Raw genomic sequence first — 24122 nt, 5'->3', positions numbered from 1 at the left:
CCATGTTTCATGACAACAGCACTGATACCTTCTGTTGCTGCCCCCCCCCCCCCCCCCCCCATCATATTTGACAGCTAATAGGTAAAATGACAGCATTTTCTTCCAGTTGTAGATCAAGTCTCCCTTCATTTTCTGACTTGGATGCCTTTGAATAGAGATTGACTGAAATGTTAAACTGTACATCATCATTACTCCAGGGTCAAAGCTGGGGTAAGTAGCCAATTGGCCGAGTTGTGACGCTAAACTGACATCTATTGGCCAACTTGTGGCAGGGTAGGATGTTAAAGTCATTTAGACTCATCAGGGTAAGTGGACACAGTTGACTGAGAGGTCTCGAACCTCCCCAAGTCTGGTTGTGGGTAGTTTTCTGTGCCAACAATTCTCAATTAGAGCAGTGGATGAGAGGACATCTGGACTGCTGAATCTTTGTCTGCTTGACTTATGTATGTTAATGTACGCCAACAGGCCTGAATTCATTTTACAAATGAAACATACATGTCTGTCTTTTTAGCAATCAGTCAATCATGACAGTCAAATTTTGCACTGTGACAGGACTGAAGACTGATTCGCTTTTACACGGCAACAGATTTGATCTCTGAATACTGTGTAGGTCTAGTGACCAGAATGAATATTAATATAATATTATTAATTAGTATATATTAATGCATTAAAATATATTTTTTATGAACAATGAATTGGTTAATGTGAAAGGTGCTGCTCATAGTGATGAACCAAAGATGAATTATTACCAGTTTCTGCAGCTCTACAGGTTAATGACATTCAGTTAGATGAGACCATTGTGAAAGTGGCAGAAACATAAGGATGTCACATTTTCACAGCAACACTGAGTAGGAAACAAGACTCATCACAACAATGACCTTAAAAACAGTTTCAGAAGGAGAAGTGGAAAAAGTGAAAATAGAAACAGTAAAAGTTTTACCTAACTCTAAGGAAGTATAGAAGTTACTTTAAAAAGCCTCATGTACCACTTCCTCATCCTCCCCCTTCTGCCCCTTCCACTCCTCCTCCCATCTCCTACCACCCGACTCTGATCACCATGCAACTCTCTACAAAAAAATCTCCTCCATCACTGTTCGGGTCGCACGCATCCCTCAAACCCTGTTCTGTCTGTCTGACTGACTGGTGAATGAAGGTACTTTAAGGGGTGAGTGTTTCACATTTATTTATCTGGGTGCTGTTTATCTTGATAATTGTTTTTTCACCTCTCTGTCTCCCTGGACTTTCTCCTTCTCCGGTGACATTACAGAACTCGTGTCAGCAGAGATGTTGGCAGGTGCGTTAGTTCTGGGCACCATCCTTACAGCTTTACCAGGTAAGAGAAAAACACAAAAATACATCAGCAATTATAGCTTTAAATCATCATTAGATTTAAAGCTTTAAGCGGAAGGTGTTAATAAGTATATTGTTATGTTGATTATATATTGGGAAGAGATGAAGTGCATGCTCCTTAATTGTTAGATATTTACATTGTATTCCAGATGCATAATATGTCACACATACTGTAAAACGACAGTCAACAAATGAATGGCAGACTTATTGGATCCCATATGCACATAAGGTCCTGCAGCCAGGTGTCCTTGCCTTTACACTCAAGTTATTTATAAGTATTGATTGCCTTTTGTGCAAAGTAGTCAGCCAGGCAGGCAGTTAGCAGCTCAGGACGACACCACGGCTGCACATAAGGCTCTTTCTCACTGCTTCAGTTTTATGTGTCACTCTGTGAGCTGATTAGAGCTGTGGTTTGACAAGTTTTTCTCTGAGGAGCCACACTTAAGAAAAGGCCTGACTTGTGAATGGTTGAAATGTACCCTTGTTACACGTTTCTGTCGTTTCTGTTGTATTCCCTAAACCTTTAGTTAGCTGTTTTATACAGCAAGCGAACTGTGACAGCCAGTACTGATGGCTGTCATATCCATGGATGTCTGAACCCAACAAAAACCATAACATAAACCATAAACAATGCAGCTGTTTTTATGTTTGTTTGCTTTGACTCTGCATGTGTAAATGTACTTGTTGCATATGTGTTGCTGTTTGCACTTTTTTTTTTTTTAATTATCCTGCAGGTACCCAGAGCAGGTGGAGTGTGTCATTTTCTAGGAGGGAGATCTGTGTGTGGGCAGGAACTACTGTCACTCTGCCCTGCCGTTATGACTACCCGTCAGGTATCAAATCAGTGCTTAAACCTTCTATTTTCGATTTTGTAATTTCATTTTTTTGTACATAAAAAATTGTGCAAACTATCTATAATGATTATTAAAGCCATAAAATGCTCTGGTTGTTGCCCAAGTCCATTCAAAGCAATTAAAGTGAACTTTATATATATATAAATAATATAAAATAAATAGTATTATATAAATAATATTAAAATATATACACAATATTTCTGATTGCATCCTTATCATCATGCAGTGTTCTTTGCATTAGTTACTATAATTTTGAATGTGTTTGGATGTTTTTGCTGTGGTTTTCTTTAACTTCACAGGTCACACTGTGAAGCGGGTCATGTGGTTCCGTGTGTCTGCAGAAGGTCGCAGGGAGTTTGCTCACCACACTGACCCAAACCAGATCAGCCTGTCATACCGTGGACGTACACGGTAGGACAGACACACGGTGATTTTTTAAAAGTTGACGTACTGTAAATGTGAAATCATGCATAAATGTCTGACAAATGAGTCATGGGTTCCAGCTACATCGGGGGCAGCTACTCCAGCTGTTCAGTTCAGATTCGGGTTGTAAAGCTGAGTGATGCAGGAGATTATCACTTCAGGTTTGAGACAAACCAGCCACTGGGGAGATGGACCTCACCTAACACCATCACCCTTGATGTAACAGGTAGGTCCATACAAACTACAACCGCTGTATGTCTTTGCTATGACAAAAATGAGTCAGAGCAGTCCTGCAGTGTTGCAGGCAGTGTTTTTGTGAATGGGTGAATGTCTGTGTGTTTCAGACCTCCAGGTCCAGGCCCATCCAGCAAGGCCTGCCAACATGTTTGGCTTTGGAGAGACTGTGTTTGTAGGCTGCCGGGCCAGTGGATGTGCTGCACCAGGAAGGAGCCTTGCATTGTACAGGTTTGTTCAAAGTACATGCAGGCGTATTAGTAACATATGTTGTCTGTTACACAGTAGATGTGATATGATTATCTGTACTCAGGAACGGACTAAACCTTGGCTCCTATGAGAAGTGGATGATCATCAACCGCTTTGACCAGCAGCATGCTGGAGCGTACACCTGTCGACCAATCCCGCCACAGAATGTCCAGTCACCGTCCCTCTCCTTGGCTCTGGGACGTGAGTACATACAACCACCTAAGGCTACCAAAACACAAAATTTTCACAAAAATATGCTTCAGAGGCTACATCAAGTTGTTAAGTGTCAAGCGTATTTATATTTTGCACTATTTTATCTCCACTACACCTATTCTGTGTTCTATTTGTCTTCATATTTTGTGCCTCATATATCCTTTTTTCCCCTCCCCAACCTGTTGTCACTGTCTTCCCCTCCAGATGGTCCTCACTCTACGTCCATCACTGTCTTCCCTGCAGGGGAGGTGTCAGAGGGCGGGTCGGTCACCCTGACCTGCACTAGTGACGGAGCTCCACCTGTAGAGAGCTTTGCATGGTTCAAAGGTACAGGACAGCGCTGACTGTGAAGCAGATATGAGCTAACCGGTTGATGAAAGCTACACATACTGTAATGTAAATTTTGTTCTGTAGCTGAACTGAAGTGAAGTGAAGATGACGTTTTAGATATTTCCTCTGGAATTGGAGGAGCCTTGGAAAAGTTCCATGATATAATGCGAATTTATATGTGTGCTAATCTGCATGTGTGTCTTTGTTTGCTCTCCAGACTTGGACATTGGCAGCATACCAGATAGTTTCAGGCCTCAGCTCCGCCTGTCTCACCTCAAATACACAGACAGAGGAGAGTACGTCTGTGTAGCTCGTAACTCATTGGGAACAGACCGCTCCAAACCACTTCTACTCAATGTCACTTGTACGTTTGCTGGATTTTATGTTGTTTGTTATTATATGCACAGTGTCTTTGTCCAACATCTAACATGTGCACAGTTCAGAATCTTAGATGAGAACTTTAAAAAAGAAAAACCTTTGTGAACCCACAATGAGTCTATCTGTGTTTCTATCTCAGGTCCTGTCGTGTAAATCTGCCTGTCTGTCTGTCTAGTCTGGGTTGAACCTATTAGGCAACAACTCTGTCATACTGAAAATACTCCACCATTTGGATTCAGTAGAAAGTGATACAAAGTGCTGATCTTTCATTCCTTTACTGTTGGAACATGCATCAAAATGACGTGACTCATCAGCATGAGGATTTGCTGGATAAGCTGGCTTCATTAGCCACACAGGCCCCAGTGCGACCTCCCTAATGCATTCTATGAGAAGCTTCTAAAGGGGTCAGTGGTGTCATGGCCTGAACCTCAAATAAAAAAAATAAATGTAAGAGCAGTGATGCTCCTGTTTTCCTCTCTCTATGCCTTTTCAGATGCTCCAAAAAACACATGTGTGGTGGTGAGTGCTAAAGGTGACATCAGAGAAGGCTCATATGTAAACCTGAGCTGCATCAGCCATGCCTACCCTCCTGCCAACAGGTAATACATCTCTGAATTTATCATCAATGGAGTCTACTAAGTAATACATGATGTTGGTTCTGACCTTTAAGTTTAAGATGCTCTTCTTTTTGATTCTTCACATTTCTGCTGTTTTTGTCATTATTATCACTCTTGCATTTTTTTAAAAGCTAAATTCTTAATATTTTATTTTTAGTCAGACATTAACATTCCTAACTGTAATTTAACTGCTGTAAGTAATAACTGGGCAATGCAGGGGAAAAAAAACAACATTTAAATTGTGATATTCACCAGTGTTATAAAATTCAATTATTAAAGATAAAGACCATCATTTTTATCTTAATTATCATTTTCACTATCCTCTCTCGTGTAGGTATGCTTGGTATCGTATCGTAGGTGACCAGGTGCTGGCCAAAGGAACCTTCCAGAACCTGACGTTCCCCATAGTGCGCGCTCACCACGCTGGTCAGTACTACTGTTCAGCGTGGAGCCGGTTAGGATCCCAAACCTCCCCTGTTTTTACACTCACTGTCCTTTGTAAGTAGTGGGTGTGTTGTTCGTGTGTGTTGTGTGACGTTTGTCTGTTTGTTATAAATACTGATCTTTATTTGAGGACATGTTATTCAGTCACAGTGCTGGAAAGGATATGTCAGATACTCCAGTATCTCTCCTCTCCTCTCCTCTGCACTTCAAATCAATACCATTAAAGTTTCTCTCCTTGCTGTATTTGTCGTTCTCAATCTCAGCTGACACTGAGACTAAGGTCTCAGCTTGCTCTTCACTTTGCCCTGTGTCTATTCTGGAAAGACTTGTCTTTCAAAAAAAAAACAAAACAAAACTCAAACCAACCTTAATTGAATACGTGCTGTATATTGTAATCAGTATGAGATCTGGCCATGGGTTTTCCTCAGATTCCTCAGACAGCCGGTGGCTCATGGTCTCTCCAACCCTAACCTTCTTCATACCCCTGTTTTATTGTGATATTAAAACTGCAGAACACCAATTACATAACAAAACCTTCTTCTCTCCTCCTATCTTTCTCATGCTCTCTTTCCAGATCCTCCTAAAAACACTTCAGTTCTGGCTCGTCCCTCCAGTGTGGTGGATGCTGGCCGACCTTTGACCTTGACCTGCAGCAGTCAGGCCAACCCAGCAGTGGACAACTTCACGTGGCACCGCTTAACTCTGGACGGGGGATCTTTACAATGTTAGCATCGTAAAAATGTGGTTCCGCTCAAGGTTAACATTACAAAATCATCAGTACCTAACTGTGTAACCTATGGTAAATGTTTGTGATCAGTAAGGTGTCATGCTCTGTGTACCTCTGGACTGTCTGTTGGTTTATATCTTCCAACACTCTCTGGAAGAGTAAGCAGATCTTCTGCCTTTCTGTGCAGCATGGGGCACCAAATCCGGTCCTGTCTTCACCTTCACAGAAGTTGGCCCTGGAGAGAGCGGTCAGTACTACTGTGAGGCCAGGAACCGAATAGGAGCCCACAGCTCTCCTGTCCTCACCGTACGAGTCAGAGGTACATAATGATTCATGCACAGACACTCCGTTCACACTACTTGTCTGTTTACGAGAAAATTTTTTTCTGTTTGTTAGTACACACTATGAATCCCACTGACTTTGATGATCATTTGACTTTTCCCCTAGCACCATCGTGAGGTTGACATTTATGGTTGTGAGTGAAACCAAAAGCTACCTGATGCATGCTATGACGTGTGGTACACAAATATCTATTTGTAATAACTTTGGTAATAACTTGACTTTTTATTTAGTATCATCATCAGATCAAAATAGCAAATACTATGCTGAACTACCACAGTAAACATTAGAATTGCTAAACATGAGCATGTTAGCACTGTCATTGTTAGCTTATGGTATACCTGTTAGTATATAACTCACACATATCCTACAGCCTCACAGAGCCCCCAGCAAACCTAAAGACTGATGTAAACACCAACTGAAGAGTGGGAGAGAGGTTTTTTTTCCACTAAAATAGTTACATTACGTAGACCATAAAATGTAGCATACATTCAATAAAGTGATATCAGCTGCCATTAAGAAGAAAGAAAACTGGAAAGTATGTCTGAGACGAAGAATATTGCAATGGAATTTTTATGTGGTGATTTTCCTGAGTTGTGAGGGTGTCAGAGTTATATTCACACTCAATCTGAAGGCCTTCAGTGGTTCATCTCTGCTGACAGCTGGTCCCTGACACTCCCGTGTGTTTACTGTGGTGGGTTGTACCATGGCTTTTCTCTTTTCTCTTTAAATGTGACCTTTAGTCACATTTAAAAGTGTAATGGAAGAGATGAGGTGTCACTGATAAGCTTAGTGAAACACCCCTGCCATATTTTTACATCTATGTTTCTGATTATCCCCTACAGTGATCCAAAAAAAGAGCGTCTCTGAGATTATATCACGAGGGATGTTTGGATAGGTTTCTGTGTGATTGAACTGCTGAGTGATGAAACCTCCCCTGTCACTATCGCAGCATGAGGTCTGAACTTCAGGCTTCTTTGTGTATGGTCTCATGGTTTCTGACTGTTTTTCTATGAGTCATGGTGAGTCATGTAAAGCCCTCTCGCTATGAGGGGGAGAGGAAGGGGTGATGAGGTGTTGTGGAAAACTACTATTTGAGTCTAGACAGCTGAAGAAGTGGAGTTAGATTTGGAAGTCAGAACTGGAAACACAAGTCTTAAGTCTAGACGCCTGCAAGATGATGCACGGCTCTTTCCCCATTCCTCACTTTCTCTCATTCTATTTTTGTCTGTTGTTCTTTTTTGGTTTGCTGCATTTCTATTTTTATTCATCTCATGTTAACCCTTGCTCCAGATCCCTTCTTCTTGTTTCTAGTCATGCAGACAATCTTTATCATCCTCCCACTGACAGGTCGTCTTAAGGTCATTGCCTTGGCATCAGCAGTGGGCGTATCAGCTGGACTCATCACTCTCACAGTGGCCATTATGATCAGGTGACACAGTGTTATTTACTCACTGCTACACTGAGTATTTCCCCACTGTTCCACATAATAAATGAAATGTTTATGTATTGCTTTTATGAGGAACACACAATAATCCTGTCCTGTTTCAGAGTTCAACATCAGCTTATCCAATACTTTTTTTGCAGGATGTTGAAGTCTTATGGTTTATTTATATGCTTTTTATCTTTTTGCTTTTTTAATCATATTGTCCATTTCTCTTCATAGCAAGAACATGCACAGAGTAGACATGGAGTCAGGAGAGGTAGCAAACAAGGTACAGTGTTTATTTCTCTGTTCTTTTAAGTTGTCTTTAAATGACTCAACATCTTCAGTTTTTGTTTGTCTTGTAGTTTCAATGATGTGCCAATTTTGTCATCAAAAATGACCTTCAGTTTTATTCTTTTGTGTCTCTGTGTGTGTGTGTGTGTGTGTGTGTGTCTGTGTGTGTGTGTCTGCATATGTGTGTGACCCCAGCGCCCGTCAGTGACAGCTGACACCATGTTCTATGAGTCAGCACAACAGACCTTTCCAGTGAGAAAGGGCAAGATGTCTGACATACTGGTACGCAATTCAGTACACAATTTCACAATTTGAAAATCTTTAAAGAGGGCAATGTATTATAAATGATCGATTATCCTCTAATTATCTATTAATATGTGTGTGTGTGTGTATGTGCGCGTGCGCTCGTGTGTGCAGGAGGAGCCAGAGGAGTTGAGTGACAGCTCCCACCCTGCCATTGTTCCTCTCAAGGATGCTCCACCAGTCACAGAAGTTGAAAGTCGCAGTGCCGCCTCCAACTACATCACTGTCCACTACTCCAAGCTGTCCAAGTACACACCTCCTCCCTCCAACTTTTGTCACTTTCTCTTTTCCTTTTCTCTGTCTGTTTTTCTGCTTACATACTGTCACTTTCTGTATCCCATCCACACCATCTCCCTACAGGGCTGTTGACCGCAGCAACTACTGTCTAATGTCTTGTATGCTACAGATTTTATTTTACAACTACATTGTCCTCCTTGCTTTATTCTTCATCTTCCCATCATCACTTTCCCTGCACTTCACTATCCTTGTCTCTACTTTGTCCTTGTCAGTCTTTTGTGATATCCAACATCTTCTTCTGTTTATGAGAAGACAATAAATTTCTCATCCCAGTTTTGGCAGTTTTAAACATTTCAGTGATTCTGATTTGATCAGAGTCAGATGTCCAAATGAACTCATACGCTTTCTGTTTGTTGTTGATGTTGGTTCAGTGCAGAACAGGTGCAGGTCCACAATCTGCCACTGGGTGGTGATAAGAAGCCAAAGGATTCCTCTAAAGTTGTTTACACTCTATTGCACCAACCTCGCCACTGACCAGGAAGACAAAGACAGAAAACTCAGGTATGACAACTACAAACCTAAGAGGTACAGTTTTTTAACTTTATATACAGTGTACCTTCCAAATGCAAAGTTACAGGGTACTTTACAATTAAAACATACAGTAAATGTAAATTCAATCCAGAACCAGATATAAACAAGAGCAATTGAATAAATCTATTATAACAACTACCATCAGTTAAGAAAAAGCCATAAGATTTAAGTCAGTTTTATGAAGAGATTTAAACTAGCTGAGCTTAACAAGCTACTTGAGATCTCTGGTTGTTTTCTGCTCGCTCCAAATTGTATTCATGTTTCTGCTTTTGCTATTTTTCAGTTGAACACATCAGCCTTCCTCATGTAAACCAATCACTTCACCACCATCCACCCAGAGAGGACAGGAAACGACTCCCTGTGAGCTCTGACGATGCCTTACACTGTTCTGGGTCAGACAGGTTGTTATGGATTCTTCCCCGCATAAGGACATGTTTTGGAATACTGTGGACATAGGGACATGTTGTCCTGGTCCTGACTGTGATGCAAGTGTTTTCCCTTTTTTTTCTAAGCTTCTTCCCACAGTGTGCTGCCTGATAAAAAGGAAATGCTTTTATCGATATCTGCTGCTGCATTTTAGTTGATAGTTGACACTGAAATTCCCAACCAAGTAGGGCCTAGGTGTAGATGACACAGTATGATTTTGTTACAGCATCATTTGTATCCTCTGACCACTAAAAAGTTATTATTATTTGTATTCAAGCACCATTGTCTCCATTACAAAAGCAATATTAGTGGAAAAACATCTATAAACAATATACAATATTTGATATGAATTTTCACACAGTACTCAACAATATTCAGAACTGTTTTCATTGCTAGTTAAATGTTGTGGGTTGCTACACTAAAGAAAATAAAACAAGCAATTACACAGAACAAACCATAGCTTAAATGTATGTTGCACTCACAAACATTTGATAGCATGAACAAATTACAACAGTGTTGAGATAAGAGGGAGTCAGTAAATGGTTTTTGGATGATTTGAGACCAGAAATAAAATGAGATTTTGACTTTCTTTCACAGAAGCCGAGTACAAATTGTTTCAGTTGAATCAACCAAACTTACGCTCTTCAAACTTCTTGTATTTCAGCAAAAGTGACTCACAATAAATCCTGTTCTGTTGAAGCCTTGACGGTGTTTAACAAGCATTGCTAACAGAAATGGTGGAAATAAAGACGTGTTATGAAAAAATCAAGTTGCACATAGTTTTCTTTCTGTTCAGTCCTTTGCACAATAGTCATTTGAATTGTATACATGTTCTCTTTTTCTCTTGTTTTTGTTTTTCTAATGTACTACTGCTAGTGAAATATTATCATTTATGATGAAAATAAAATGACTGCAACAAGTTAGTTTCACAAAAATCTTTTCAAACTACTTATTTAGCTATTTATTAACTGTTTCATGCGTTGCAATTACAAATGCAAGACCAGTGGATGGTGCTATTTTAGCTACACATTTGAGAATCAGTGGCTTCTGTAACTCAGACACTGAAACAAGCAAGTCACGACAAAATATTTCAGTGGACTGTACTCCAGTCAGTATATTGAGAGAATATTTCTGTCCTTATTTCTCTCTGTTGTGTTCGGGATGCTGTACACTACAGTGTAACCTTTCATGACTGCAGTCTGTCCAGTTAACACTTAAGATGTGGACAAATACATGTGATATTATAATACAAAGGCTGAGGGCAAGTTGTTTTTAATTAATGCTTTATTTCAATACAATACTCAGTGCAACAATTCACATTTTACAATATTTATTTCTCGACTACACACCAAAAGTGCTATAAATGTACATACATTAATTCTCTTTCAGAAAGTGAACTGGTGGGAAGTCGGACAAGTTTAGTCCAAAGCTAACAATCAGTGTTGTGTTCACATCCCGTCCTGTATTAGGCCGGGTGTGGGATACACATTCAGGGATATCTATCTTCTTCCTTTTTACAGTCCATTAAAGTATTGAGAGTTTTAATCAAGATGATCTCCATTGCCCTTAAAAAAAATCATTTTTATGCATAAATGTAATGAAAAAACACTATTTTTCATTGTGTGAGTACATTGTCCTGCAGTCTGGGAAACGCTTCGTATCCTGATGCCACTGTGATCTGAAACAGATTTGTTAAAATATATTTTTGTGGTTTATGGAAAATGTTACTGTACAAGCAAGAAGGGAAATTTTAGTATTTAATGCTACACATTCATTCCAGTAAATGTGATGAGAAGTCATTAGTATTTGAAATTTGAGAATCATGTGCTGCACTGAAAGATATTTTCTGAGAAGATGATCACGGTTGTTATTGCACTCCTGGCTTTAAGATTTGTGGCTCATTTGTGACGTGCCTCAAATAAACATCTACAACAAGACACTGACTGATATTTACAAGACAAAAACAAAATACTGATTTCAATATGACCATCCTCTTCATCAGCTCACGTGAGAATAAAGACAGAATACGTATGAATAATTTTTTTTGTCCAAAACTCAGGCTATTGCATATAAAAAGACATGACAGGTTTCACTAAAGTAAGCATTTAATGAGAAGAGTTTGATGCGTGCTGTAATTTTACAAAATAAAGCTCACCGGAGAATGTTTTAATGTTAATAGAATAACAGATTACTGACGTTTCAGATCAAACTACTGACATGGCTTGTTGCCCTGCACACTGACTACAGACGTCTGGCACTAAAGAACTCCCGCACTTCTTTTATGAATCCTTGAAAAATGCCTAAGATGAACCTGAGCCTTTCAATTTAAAATGAATTTATTTTTGTTTGGCTCATAAGTTATAATGGTTATTTCTAACATAATTTCTGGTGACAGTAGTATGTAGCTAAAAACAAAAAAAATACAAGAGAAGAAAAATAACATCATCTCAGAAATATAATCTTTTTATATTTTACAAAGCCGGATCCAAAAATCCAATATAGTGATTCAAATATTATATCAGTTTTTCCTGTTTATCAATATTTAACTTCATAATAACAGTAAGTTATTGAACTTCAGTAACTCTTTGTTCAGAGTTTAAAACCCTGGTATTGGTCGACATTCAACAATGTGAGAAGGTTCAGGAAGTGGTTAAATCCTCACTAACAAGTTTTAGGTAAGAAGGAGAATCTCGAACCGTGACATCAGGGGGAAATCACAGCCTTTTGTTCCCCTGTCAAACAGTCCCTGCTCACATCTGTGAGGTCTTTCTCATCTAATAGGACAAACAGCTGAAACATGTGAGCATGGATCTCATGTCCGGGCCATTTTGTGGACCCCCGCTGAGTTGTGATAGTTCTGGAGGAGATGGATGGGAAAAGAAACTGTTAAACACATCTGTAAAAATGTAGCTGACTAAAACATCTACACCAATCTTGAACATGACATTAAACTCACTCAAACAACTCTGAGCGTATTTGTTTGCACATTTGATGGCTCAACACTTTACGAAGACATTTTGTTTCCTTAATTTGTAATTGTAATAATTTGTAAAAACATCTGTATATCATCATCTTTAAGATACATCTTTATTTTATTTTTTCATTCCCTCTGCACACGTGCATGTCAGTTTCTGTCAAAGCACCCGTCTGAAACATTCAAACGGTGCAAACAGCAGACAGGTCACAGCAAGCAGCCAAGTAAAAGCGGAGGCGGTGATTTACTCCTCTCTCTGGAGTCAGTTTAAAGTAAATGTGTCCAGTCTCTCACCCGCATGGCTGAGGATATCCAGGGCAGAAATCGGGACACTCTAGTGTAGACACCAGGTTTCTTGGCCATGGCACAGCCCGTTCCCCAGCTCACCACCCCCAGCAGACGATACCGACTGGTCTTAGACAGGCAGTCGTCTGCCACAAAAGGGCCACCGCTGTCTCCCTGAAACCACAGAGGATTCTAGCAGTTAACACACACATTTTAACCACCCAGTTAAGACAAGCATAAACAGAAATTCAACCAACTAGACCATATAGACATATATAGACTATACAGCTTTGCAGCTATAACAGCTTTCACTCTTCTGGGAAGGCTTTCCACAAGATTTTGGAGTGTTTCTGTGGGAAATTTTGCCCATTCATGCAGTGGAGCATTTGTGAGGTCAGACACTGATGTTGGACCAAAAGGCCTGACTCACAATCTCCGTTCCAGTTCATCCCAAAGGTATTCAATAGGTTTTGAGGTCTATGTGGGCCACGCAAGTTCTTCCACACCAAACTCATCCAACCATGTCTTTATGGAGATTACTTGGTGCACTGGGGCACAGTCATGCTGGAATAGAAAAGGGCCTTCCCCAAACTGCTGCCACAAAGTTGGAAGCATAGCATTGCCCAAAATGTTTTGGTGTGCTGAAGCATTAAGATTTCAATTCACTGGGCATAAGGGGCTGAGCCCAAACCCTGAAAACTGGATACTTTTGTCTATGCAGTGTATTTGCACTGACCACACATAATCATTAAGATTACAGGCATTCAGATTAAACAGAGTAGACACAAACACCAGGACATATCACAGAACACATACGCACACCAGCTTTAATGCACAAGAAGATATCAACAGAGGCACACCCTGACCTGGCAGGCATCAGTGCCTCCTTTCTCATAGCCAGCACAGAACATACTGGTGGTGATCTGATTGTCGTAGTAATCAGGAGCATTACAAACAGCGTCACTGATGATAGGGACGTTGGCCTCCTGGAGAACATCTGCTAGGTGACCTGCAAGCAGAAAATATCAAAACAGTTCAAAACAACAATACAGTGCAGGGGTTTATGTAAAGATAAGCTTCATGTATCAAGATGTATCAGTTGTATCTGTACACTGCTCTTGCCTTTCTGTGTATTTGTGATTAGTTATCAGAAACAAACAACCAAAAAAAAAAAACAAAAAAAACTACAGGAAAGCGATTTCAACCAAAAAAGTTAAGGAATGAAACGCAAACTCACCATAGTATCCTACATTTCCCCAGCCTGTGACTGTTCCCATCTGCCCATCTATCAGCCTTTGACCATATGTTGGCAGGCAAATAGGCTGGATGTACTCTATGCACAAACACATGCATCATGATATAAGCAAACACATGTGCATAATAATACTTTACAGAAAACCATCACAACATGTGTCAGGACAGGGAGCGAAGACACAGTGAAATTTAAATACTCTTTCAGAATGACAAGTAACAGTAAAGAGTTTCAGCCTTTTCTGCATGTTGATGCCTGGAGACCTTTGTTCAGTATTCATGGACTGTACTTTTAGGTTTAGTCTAATTTTTAGCTTAACTTCCTTCCTGTTCTCACTCCCAATCATAATACGTTATATCAGGGGTATCATTGAAATATGTATGGACTACATGGATAAAACATGTAACGCATCATCTATGACATGAAAAAATAAAACAGGACACCGTACAGAGATCTCTTTAACCAAACTGTCCTTTACATGTGTTATTTTTACTCCACTGGTCTTCATGCTGTAGCTGTAATTATGAATGCCAAACACTAGATGTCAGACAGGACCTAGTGAAACCCAGCTCTCACTGCCAGCCAGACGCAACAGGTGAACGCTGCTGTAAATAAGGTATTTCAGAAACACAAGTTGTTCCTTGTTCCCCTTTGCCACTGCACAGGTACTCATTATTTTGCTTTCTCTTATGGGTTAGTACAGATGATTTCAATAATGCACTCAAATTTCCTCAAACCATGTGCCTACAACCCATTAAGTATGTTGATTTAGTTTTATTTATTTGGCAACACAAATCACATTTGTGTTCCTCCTCATCCGTCTGCATGCCCAACCACACCACAGTAACAGCACAGTCAAAGACAGCTGACACTTTCTCATTATCAAAGTATGGATATTTTACTAAAGGAAAGATGGGATCCCAGGACAGAAAAAGAGCATCAGATTCAAGTGGTTACATCCTGTTCAGTACTGATATAATTATGTTGAATAAAATAACTTTTGTCCCTTTGGCTAAAGTCTGGGAAACAGGAATACTAAAGCAGGCAAATTATCATAATGACTGACTTTCTGTGTCTCTCTGGCTCTTTATTATTCCTCATCTCTAATCACTGTCATCATGTAATCAAACACCCCAGGCGTGAGTGTAGATGAGTGTGTGTAGATGAATATGTGTGTATGCCATTGAGTGTCCTACCATTGAAAACAAGGGGCTGAGTGAGGGCCAGAACAGCGATGTCCCTGCTGTTGTCATCAATGTTAGCATCTACAAAGGGCAGGTAGCTGCTGTGGTAAACGATGGTCTTCACCTCCGCCACGTTGGCGTTGACTGGTTTATTATAGATGGAGCCCAGCAGCACACGCCAGCGATTGACAAAGCGATACCGCCTGCCATGTTATCAGTTTTTGAACATTTTTCACAAATATACCACCATAATCACAGACTGAACTTACAACTTTAGATGAGGACAATTTGATGATTAGAGCACCTGGATTCATACATGATTGTGATCACAGACACATTTAATACTTACTCTGGGAAGCAGTGAGCTGCTGAGACAATCCAGCGGTTTGAGATGATGGATCCTCCACACTGATGAACTCCATCGTACTGCAGGCTGACCTGCCAAGGCCAACTGCCCTGTCTGGCATCAACACCACCAACTATTCGGTCTGCTGCAAAACTACGCCTGCCACAGTCTGCAGATGGGTGAGAGGAGAGAGGGAGAGAGAATAAATTATTACTGTCTGGGCAAACTGCAGGTTAAATAATCAAACATATACACACAGGAGAGACAGAGCAAAGACATATAAGATGAGAATGAGAATGGTTGAGCGACAGAGTAAAAATAAAAACAATAAAAAGCTAAGTGCAGGTCAAAAGAAAGAGAAAACAATACCAGAAAAGCTGCAACAAGCTACAAAACAGCAGGCAGAGTAAGAAGCACCAACAACAAGCAGGATGAGGGCATGAGCACGTGGAAAATGATAAGAGGGGGGTCTAAAGTATTAGAGAGTGGCAGTGTGTCAGACAGAATGAGATCACATCTTACCTTGGCACAGCAAGGTGAGAACCTCCCTGCTCTCACAGTCACTGCAAAAAAGACAGACAGTTAGTAACAGCCTGACAGAGAAAAAGAAAACAAAGTTACTGTTCAGCTTCTTCTATGTTAACCGAGCAAAAGGGTGAAAGAAAAGTGAAAGAAAAGTCAGGAGGGGCAACAGAGAACAGTGTGGTAGGAGGTAAGACTGCTGTGAGACAGGTGCAGCATCAAACAGACAGGTGCTCCTTACCATGGGAACAATGAGTCTTTGATTTTTTTGCCATAGCTGAGTTCTTCCTGTCTGACACAGAAAAACTCCCCACCATCTCCACTGGCCTCTGGCACTGATGTGACTGAGTAATTCACCACACTGAAACAAACACACACGGCTTTAGTTCTGTTTCACAGTATTCTACGCCAAAACACTGAGATATAACTGTAAAAATATCACACCTGACAAAGCCCACTTCTTCACAGCTGATGCTAGCTAGCAGCTCATTGGCTGGGGAGGAACACACCTGACGCCACCTCTTCTGGGTGGAGTCAAAGACTCTGAGATGCTGGTCAGCAGAATTAACCTGAACTGTAGGAAATGATATGGAGACACAAATGGAACTTTCTTTTGCTTTGAGATGAGCCTGCAACAACCAACGACCAAGAGTATCCTCACTGATGACTGGTTTATTATACTTGTCCCAAAAATCTGATACAAGACTACATTTTAGGAGTCCATAAAGCCAGTCTTGTTTTGCTTACCTTCATACAGCCCTGTGTCTTCCTCCATTGTGCAAAACGTAACTACAGAAGAGTAACGAAACAGCATCATATATTTGTTAAATCAGTGAATGAGAGCAAATAATGAAAGAATGTTTATCATCAGATTTTTGACAATGAGAACTATCAAATATAAAGACTTCGAAATCAAAAACAATAAATTATGGTTATCATATAGTTGATTAAAAAAGTGTGTCTGTGTGTGTAAGAGTGTGTGGTCTGACCTACGGCCCAGACGGCTGCTCCAATAGCTCCCAAGGTCATCAGCATCACACACACGGCAATCACACGGCAAGGGGTCAACACACAGGTCAGAGAGATTCCCCTGCTCCCTGCAGACACACGCGCACATATATGAGTGCACACACACATATCTGACAGTATCTATACATACAGACACACACAAATTCAGAAAAGCCTATTTTTAAAAATTGGGACGCTGTGTAAAACAAATGTTTAAACTGATAAACAACATTATTTTTTGTAAATATGCTCTCATTTTGAATGTCACACAGCACATAAAAGCTGACACTTTACAAAATAATGCACAGCAAAAGTTCATGCTGCTAGTATTTAGTTTGTGCTATTTTTTGAACTCTTCAGCCACCCTACAATAAACATGAACAAAATGACCAGTTTCAGCTCACTGTCCCAATATGAAGGGGCATACAGCACATTTCCTGGCAAAGGCTGAAAAGTACAAATGACACTGATTAGATCAATAGTCTAAAGTCTAGCATTTCTCCACAAAGCAAGAACAAACTCTTAATCTGGGATATTGTGCCATGCTATGTCTGCCTGCTCTGCTCTCTGTTCTGCTCTAAGCGGAATTTGTCCACTTATACTTGAGAGTTAATGCACATATCCTATAGCGTATAACAGAAGGAAAAACAAAGAGGTGTAAGTGTTAATAGATCCAATCAGGAGTGCCAGTTCCAGCGTCTTGGTACTGTGCAGGCTGACTCCCTGTCGTGGTCCTGCTGTTGTCCCTGCTTTCAAAAGTTTCTTGTAAAAAGGTCTCTCTTTTTTCTTTCTTCCTCTCTGTTTACATGTGACCTATCGAGGGATTTGATTTTATTTTATTACTGTATTTAACTGCTGTGGAGGAGAGGAGAGTAGCTTAGACTAGAAAAAGTGCAAATATTACCAAACATACAAAAATTCATCATTCAGTTCATTCATTCAATCTGTGGGTTTCGGTAATCATTCAACACAGCAAAACTTATTTCACTTCCCATCGTCAACCACAATACACAAACCCATGGCCATCATCATCGTCACCATCATCATCTGACAGATGGAGAGCAGTAGAGCTCCCGGGACTAAGCACTATTTTAGCTACTCGGAGGCCGTTTTAGCACTAGTTCAGAGCTAAATCTTCACTTTCACATGCACATTTAGGCTGCTATATGCTAAAACCGGCTTCTTTATTTAAATGTTTAGCTTATTTAAATGTCTAGTTTTATATTCTTTTTATATTCTATTTTCTGTTTAGCTTATATTTCTATTTTATCCAACTTTTACCTCGTACTTTTATATTTTTATATTTTTATAGTCTACTTACTGCTCCCGGGACCTGAGTCCTAATTTCGTACCATAAACATGTGAATGTGAGCTGGTATGACAATAAAGTTCTTTGAATCCTTGAATCCTTGAATCATCCTCATCACCATTATCGAAGTTAAATCAGCTGTGTAGACAAAACCTTGGGTTCCACCTCTTGACCCAGAGACATTAAATCAGACCATACGCAAGGTTACATCATACTAACCTTTCATTTTTCTATGACGCTACTGAAAGCGTAATGTGGTCACCAACCACATAAATTAGTGAAAAAAATCCAATCCTAATCCCAATCCATCCTATTACATTGGTGAATATTTCAAACCCAATCTGTTCTGTAAGCCATTACAGTATGACATTGAGCCAACACGCACAATACCAGGGCCATCATTGATTGTACTGTTTACGCCTGTGTAGAGCCTTTAACATGTAGACTTTTCTCCCTGCATCAGTGTTAGACAATTTATTTTTACAGACATTTTTAACAGCATACTTTTCATGACAGGAAAGAATGTGTTACTGATATCATCAGTGCTGTCCTCACTGAATTTAAGCAATGACCATAAACGTGTTAATGCAGACATCCTTAGCTTTTTAACGTTTCATGTCATAATGTTTGTGGCTGTAAAAAAAAGTCTGTCTTCGCATCAGTAGTAAGAACAGCTGAATAATAATGTGTCCATGGTGAAAGAACAAACAAACCCCTAAGTGCTGTGTCTGTAGTTACTTGTTATAAAAAAGCAGGAAAAGCAAGCTGTTATTAAAAGGATTATATGTTCATTACAATGCACAGGACAGTCTGGATGGTAATAGTAATACTTTCCATCGGTGTTCCAGGAAACAACTGGAGATACTGTAAGTATCAGAGAAAATATTTTACATGCCTCGTTTCCTTCCTGCCACTGTCTCCAACACTGTCCCAACTCTCTCTCAATTCTAGCTTTTTAGTAATCACACTTAAATTCCATCAAAATGTTTTCATGTTCTGTAACTTTAGTATCAAATGTAAATGATCATAAGGAAGATGCTTTGTACTGCTGGACAATATGTCAGAGTAGCACCCTCATCAGTCAGTAGACCTTTCTCCATTCTTTCTCTGTACTTTGTTTTGTTCTTCTGTTGTACAGAACCAGCTGCACTACGTGGTCCCACAGTTGCCTAAATTCTAAACTGTTATCAAGAAATGTGATAGCTGTGCAGACCAGACCTGCTAATCCAGCGACCTTAACCTTGTTTTCAGCTATCTCCTCACATTTTCTCCCTCCTGCTATACTTCTACCTTCCTGTGGTTACCCTCTGTAATCCTCCCGTCTGCTCCTCCTCTTCCATACCTGTCCTCTGTCCCCCCTCCCTTCCTCAGGCTTTCCCTCCAAACATCCAGGCGGCGTGATAATGGTGTTATTGTTCCTCCGGTTGTAAAACAGATGTAAAAAGGTCAGACAGAGACAAAGAAAATTGAAGCAGAAGGCTCACATTCACTCTTTCAGACTGTGTTTTCCAGGAAATACCCCAACATTTCCTCCACACACCTCAACTCGAGCAAAAACACATCTACACTGCTGCTGCCACCACCCTCCACACCTCCAGGCTCCCTTGTCCCCAAACCTCTTTCTTCTTCTGCTTTCTTTCCTAATCCCCCCCCCCCCCCCCCCCCACCCAGCGCTCTTTAAAATCAAATTGCAGAACAGAACAAGCACTGTATTGTGTCCACTTCCACCTGAAACCACGTCTCTCCTGTGTCTGCATGTGTGTGTGTTATGAGGCAGTGTTCTTCTGAAATCACTGTGGTTGTGTGTGCTCACGAGCAGAATACAATGCAGTGGTTAAAGCTGTGAGTTCAGTTCATATGTGGAATATGCTCTCTTTCAGCTTTCAAGTGGTATAATCCGTCACTGTTGTTGTATATTTGGTGATGCACACAATATTTCAGGCTGGCCCACAGTGTGACTGCAGAGTCTGTTGCCACTCTGGTAAAGCTGGCACGAGAGGTAAGAATGAATCATCGCTTACTGTTTATGACCCATCCGTACAAACTGTGTGTCACATGACCATCCAGAAGCAGCATGATGGAAACGCTTCAGTGTCATTACTCATTCTGTGGCCTGTTAGGAGGGATCCCCTTAAATTTGCACACAAAACACCCACACACTGTAATGCTTCACTGTTGTGTAAGAAGAAGCAGCTGTGTGCCAGATGAGACACGGCTGTCTACGCCCTTCAGAAAACCAGAGTTGAAAGAAAAACATGAAAAAAACGCATTAAGGTTGCAACAATATGAGATTTTCAATGCATGATAACCTCCTCGGAAAATATCACAGTTTCACAGTATATGGTGTTACACAAGCGTACACGATATGATAACTGACAGCTTCAACCCATTTGGGTTGAAAGAAAGAAAGAAAAACTTTTTTAACTTAAGCTTTAAATTCGATTTTAGATTTTCTCACACAGTCTTCAGCGGCTGATAGTTTCCTCTGTTGTCATCATGATGGATCTGACATGTAAGCTTCCCATCTGTTTTGGCTTAGAAGGTTTGATTTTGACCTTGAAAACAGTAGTTTGACAGCATAATCCCAACTCAAGGTCCATGTACTAGCTTACTAGGTGTTTGCACAGTCAGCATCTATTGTGTTATCCTTTGTCCTCTTAGATGCACTTTGAGACTTTGGGAAATAGATTCTGCAATCTGCTCCATCAAAAACAAAACTGAGCTTCATTCAACACGCATTCACTCCAATTTAAATAGGAAAAGGAGTTTAAAGGGTTTAAAGGGTTATGAGCAGTGCAGGATATCACCTTCCTGAGCAGATTGGGGTGTGGCAAAAGTGGAAAGATAACAGTGCATAAGCCAAAGGAGACCTCACACACACACACACACAGAGATGAAGACACAACAGAAGCTATGACTCAAACTGTAGTGGTTGTCATGGCGGAAAAGCAAAAATAAACACAATCACGCTGTATGGTAAATATTAGTCTGATTTTTAAGACACCTTGCCCTGAGTGATGGAAGTGCTGGCGGGTGAACGTACATATTTGTGTTTCACTACTTGTCCACACATGTATGGTGTACAAACATGTCACGTTTAAGGTAAACACAGCTTGTTTCTGAAAATAGATGATGTACCACCTAATCTAAGCACAGTGATGCACGAAATAAGCCACACCATATGTGCCACTCCTTGGCTAAACTGTGTTTCTCCTGTAATTAGACACAGCCTGATTCATTGCCTCGGGGTGAACTCCCTTCAGTCTGGCAAAAGAAACTACAAATGTCTAGCCAACCATGTTCAGACACAGATACAAAGCTAGAGCACAACAAGGACATGAAGAGCAAGAAGACCTGTTGATGAGAGCAGCAGGAGATGCGGAGATGGTGTCAGTTCTCAACTAAAGATTTAATGGTACTACTACTGATGTGTCCCTGCAATGCAAGGTATGTACTTACAGTGCTGTCTAGCAGGGGTCATGGGTTAACAACATATGAAGGGTGAATTTATTGTTTTAACAAAGTTTTAAGACCGCTGAATTGCTGTAAAAAGTATACTGCTCTAAAGGTAAACGCAGGCTTTCAAGACACCACAGGAAAACATATCAATACGCATCGCAAACACAGGGTTTCGCAGTTCACACTGACACGCTGTTCACTCTTCTAGCCGCAGTAAAACACAGGAAGTAATCTTATCTTCATGTGTGTATAACAGCATTATATGATTATCAGTAAACTCATTAGGAGCCATGAAGCACACGACAGTGGCTTGCAGCTAGTGCCAAGTGACAGGAGGACAGATGTGGATTTTCTGACTTCCTCTTAAATTCCTGCTTCATTAATGCTGCTGTTTGCTGGAATGAGGTAGGAGAGCTTCATACTGACTGTGACGAGGGTACAGTGAGTTGTTTTTTATCACCGTCAGGAGAGCTTGTTGTTCTCGTCGTAAATATAACATACTGCAATTACACACTGCAAAAGTGTACTTTGATGTAGAGGGCAGTTCGTTCTGGCTCTAGCTGCTAACATCACTATCGCATTTCTATCTAAGTTAGGACTTAGTCACTTGATGAGTACAAATCACAACCAATCCACATATTTGTGTTCCAAGACGAAAGCTAAACCTCAAAAATAAATCTAGCGAACATATTAGAGAGAGCCAGCCAACTCTGACCAAACCAGTTAATGTTTAACTGCCAAGTGGACTAATGTCTGGTCCCAAATACAGAAAACAGGCAGCATGACCTGCAATATGACCAGCACAGCATTTTAATGTCTGTGTACGTGTGGATGTGTGTGTGCGTGTGTGTGTGTGTGTGCATGGAGGACAGATGGGTGGTGAGAAGGAAGGCGAGAACAACAGCATATGTAAGATGTGCACTCACCCATCTTCCCCTCTGTCACGACTTTTTCAGCATACATATGTACACGCTAGGAAGCAGAGGCCAACAATAGACAACGATCTGTCTCCTTCCTTCCTTTCCTCCTTGACTCCTCAAGGAAGGCGATCTAAGCCCTTGGCAGTGCCTGGTGACATAATATTAAGGATCAGACAAAAGCTATATTGTAGTGAATAAGTTTTTACAGACATTTAAAAAAGTTTAAAAAAAATGTATTACATAAAATGGATCCTACTTCAGAACTCTACACTTGCTCACACTCACACACCAATAATGTTGCTTAGATTTCTGATACACTCTAAAGTACGGGTAAGTTACATCACATGTTTGTTTCAGAACAGTTCTCTTTCTCTCTCTCTCTCTCACACACACACACACACACACACACACACACACACACACACACACACACGCGGGCCTACATCTACGCTCAGCTCCTACCCAGTAAAGGGCCCAACCCTCCAGATAGCCAGGTCCACTAAGAAGTTCTTATTGTGTAACAAATTACTTCTGAGATGGAAAATGAGAAATTATTCTGCACACTAACTAACCTGCTGCTGCAAACCATCACCACAGTTTTAACTGTCGTGCCAACAGGAGAACATGAAGTCATGTGGGACCACTGGGAGTACAAACGCATTATTACAGGCAGTTCATCAGTATTTTCACCTTATAAAGGGTTACATGAGGCTTAAGTTGTATCTCCTGTATGAATAACAATGTTCAAAAGCCCTACAAAGTACAGATGAAATATTAAACATTTGTAGCCTACAAATGGTCTACTTTACAGTACTTATAAACGTTTCATTTCAATTAACTATTAATTACTACTTAGGACGCCTACAGCCTGTAATTTTATGACACTAAAATTAGACTACAAGCTAAGATTTTGCATAAAACTGCAGGCTTGAAATAAACTTCAAGTCCCCTTTCAGAAAGTGACTCACCTGTCTTTTCTTACCGCAGGTGGAGCTCTGGCCTTCTCCTCAAGCGACAAATATGATTTTTCGTCCGCTTGGTAAAGAAAGAAATAGCACAAAATTTCTCCCTCGAAGACAGGCGACAAGACTGTTTAAACGACAGCACAGATAAATCCCAGCTTTCAGTAAATCCTTCTTTTTTTTTTTTTTTTTTTGCTCTCTTCACAGGTTACTGACCCCAAAGAAAGAAGAAAAAAACGGTAACAAAGTTTTCAGCGAACGTTTCTCTCAACCGAAACCACCGGCGCCCGCTTCTAACAGAACAGAGAAAAACATTTGGAGGACTGGACCAACTGAGCCAAAGTTAGTGAAAGTTTATCCGAGGTTTGTCGGTTTGCGTGGTCGTCCTGTGCGCGGTCAGCCGAGCAGACGAGGGGGGCACCAGTGACGTCAGCAACACGTCTCTGAGTGGACAAACGGGGCACGA

At 40.5% G+C, this 24122-nt stretch overlaps 2 protein-coding genes across 5 annotated transcripts; one reads left to right on the top strand and one right to left on the bottom strand.

Annotated features, from left to right (window-relative positions):
* Nucleotides 1-704: 704 nt before the first annotated feature.
* Nucleotides 705-10178, top strand: si:dkey-33i11.1 (B-cell receptor CD22). Of its 2 annotated transcripts, XM_046399781.1 has the most exons (19): nucleotides 705-1165; nucleotides 1268-1333; nucleotides 2085-2183; nucleotides 2504-2615; nucleotides 2708-2853; nucleotides 2972-3092; nucleotides 3175-3311; nucleotides 3528-3650; nucleotides 3871-4017; nucleotides 4525-4630; nucleotides 4983-5146; nucleotides 5667-5816; nucleotides 6007-6138; nucleotides 7509-7590; nucleotides 7825-7873; nucleotides 8074-8160; nucleotides 8296-8429; nucleotides 8850-8979; nucleotides 9293-10178. In XM_046399781.1, the coding sequence occupies exons 2-18, from the start codon at nucleotides 1285-1287 to the stop codon at nucleotides 8950-8952; spliced, it is 1941 nt and encodes a 646-aa protein (XP_046255737.1). In that variant the 5' UTR covers nucleotides 705-1165; nucleotides 1268-1284; the 3' UTR covers nucleotides 8953-8979; nucleotides 9293-10178. The 2 variants fall into 2 exon arrangements, with proteins under 2 accessions (XP_046255737.1, XP_046255738.1); XM_046399782.1 differs by lacking the exon at nucleotides 705-1165 and having other exon boundaries at nucleotides 1204-1333.
* A 1344-nt stretch (nucleotides 10179-11522) lies between these two features.
* Nucleotides 11523-24009, bottom strand: hpn (hepsin). Of its 3 annotated transcripts, XM_046399695.1 has the most exons (14): nucleotides 23873-24009; nucleotides 23663-23783; nucleotides 22701-22842; nucleotides 16988-17095; nucleotides 16746-16787; nucleotides 16443-16572; nucleotides 16240-16359; nucleotides 15999-16039; nucleotides 15480-15645; nucleotides 15143-15333; nucleotides 13932-14027; nucleotides 13561-13703; nucleotides 12704-12868; nucleotides 11523-12292 (listed from the first exon to the last, which is right to left on the bottom strand). In XM_046399695.1, the coding sequence occupies exons 3-14, from the start codon at nucleotides 22735-22737 to the stop codon at nucleotides 12248-12250; spliced, it is 1284 nt and encodes a 427-aa protein (XP_046255651.1). In that variant the 5' UTR covers nucleotides 22738-22842; nucleotides 23663-23783; nucleotides 23873-24009; the 3' UTR covers nucleotides 11523-12247. The 3 variants fall into 3 exon arrangements, with proteins under 3 accessions (XP_046255651.1, XP_046255650.1, XP_046255652.1); XM_046399694.1 differs by having other exon boundaries at nucleotides 23663-23879; XM_046399696.1 differs by lacking the exon at nucleotides 23873-24009 and having other exon boundaries at nucleotides 23677-23853.
* Between the last annotated feature and the right edge of the window lie 113 nt (nucleotides 24010-24122).

This window comes from Scatophagus argus, chromosome 9 (genome assembly GCF_020382885.2).
Source record: "Scatophagus argus isolate fScaArg1 chromosome 9, fScaArg1.pri, whole genome shotgun sequence".
Classification (NCBI taxonomy): domain Eukaryota; kingdom Metazoa; phylum Chordata; class Actinopteri; family Scatophagidae; genus Scatophagus; species Scatophagus argus.
Note: the sequence above shows the minus strand (reverse complement) of the source record. Positions and strands in the feature narration are given on the sequence as shown.

Coding starts and splice junctions, on each gene's coding strand:
- si:dkey-33i11.1 (XM_046399781.1), top strand. CDS start 1,285: ATGTTGGCAGGTGCGTTAGTTCTGGGCACCATCCTTACAGCTTTACCA. Junction 3,093..3,174: donor AGGAGCCTTGCATTGTACAG/GTTTGTTCAAAG, acceptor ATCTGTACTCAG/GAACGGACTAAACCTTGGCT. Junction 3,312..3,527: donor CCTCTCCTTGGCTCTGGGAC/GTGAGTACATAC, acceptor CTTCCCCTCCAG/ATGGTCCTCACTCTACGTCC.
- hpn (XM_046399695.1), bottom strand. CDS start 22,737: ATGTATGCTGAAAAAGTCGTGACAGAGGGGAAGATGG. Junction 16,788..16,987: donor AGCAGCCGTCTGGGCCGTAG/GTCAGACCACAC, acceptor ACTCTTCTGTAG/TTACGTTTTGCACAATGGAG. Junction 12,869..13,560: donor GAGGCACTGATGCCTGCCAG/GTCAGGGTGTGC, acceptor CTGTGGTTTCAG/GGAGACAGCGGTGGCCCTTT.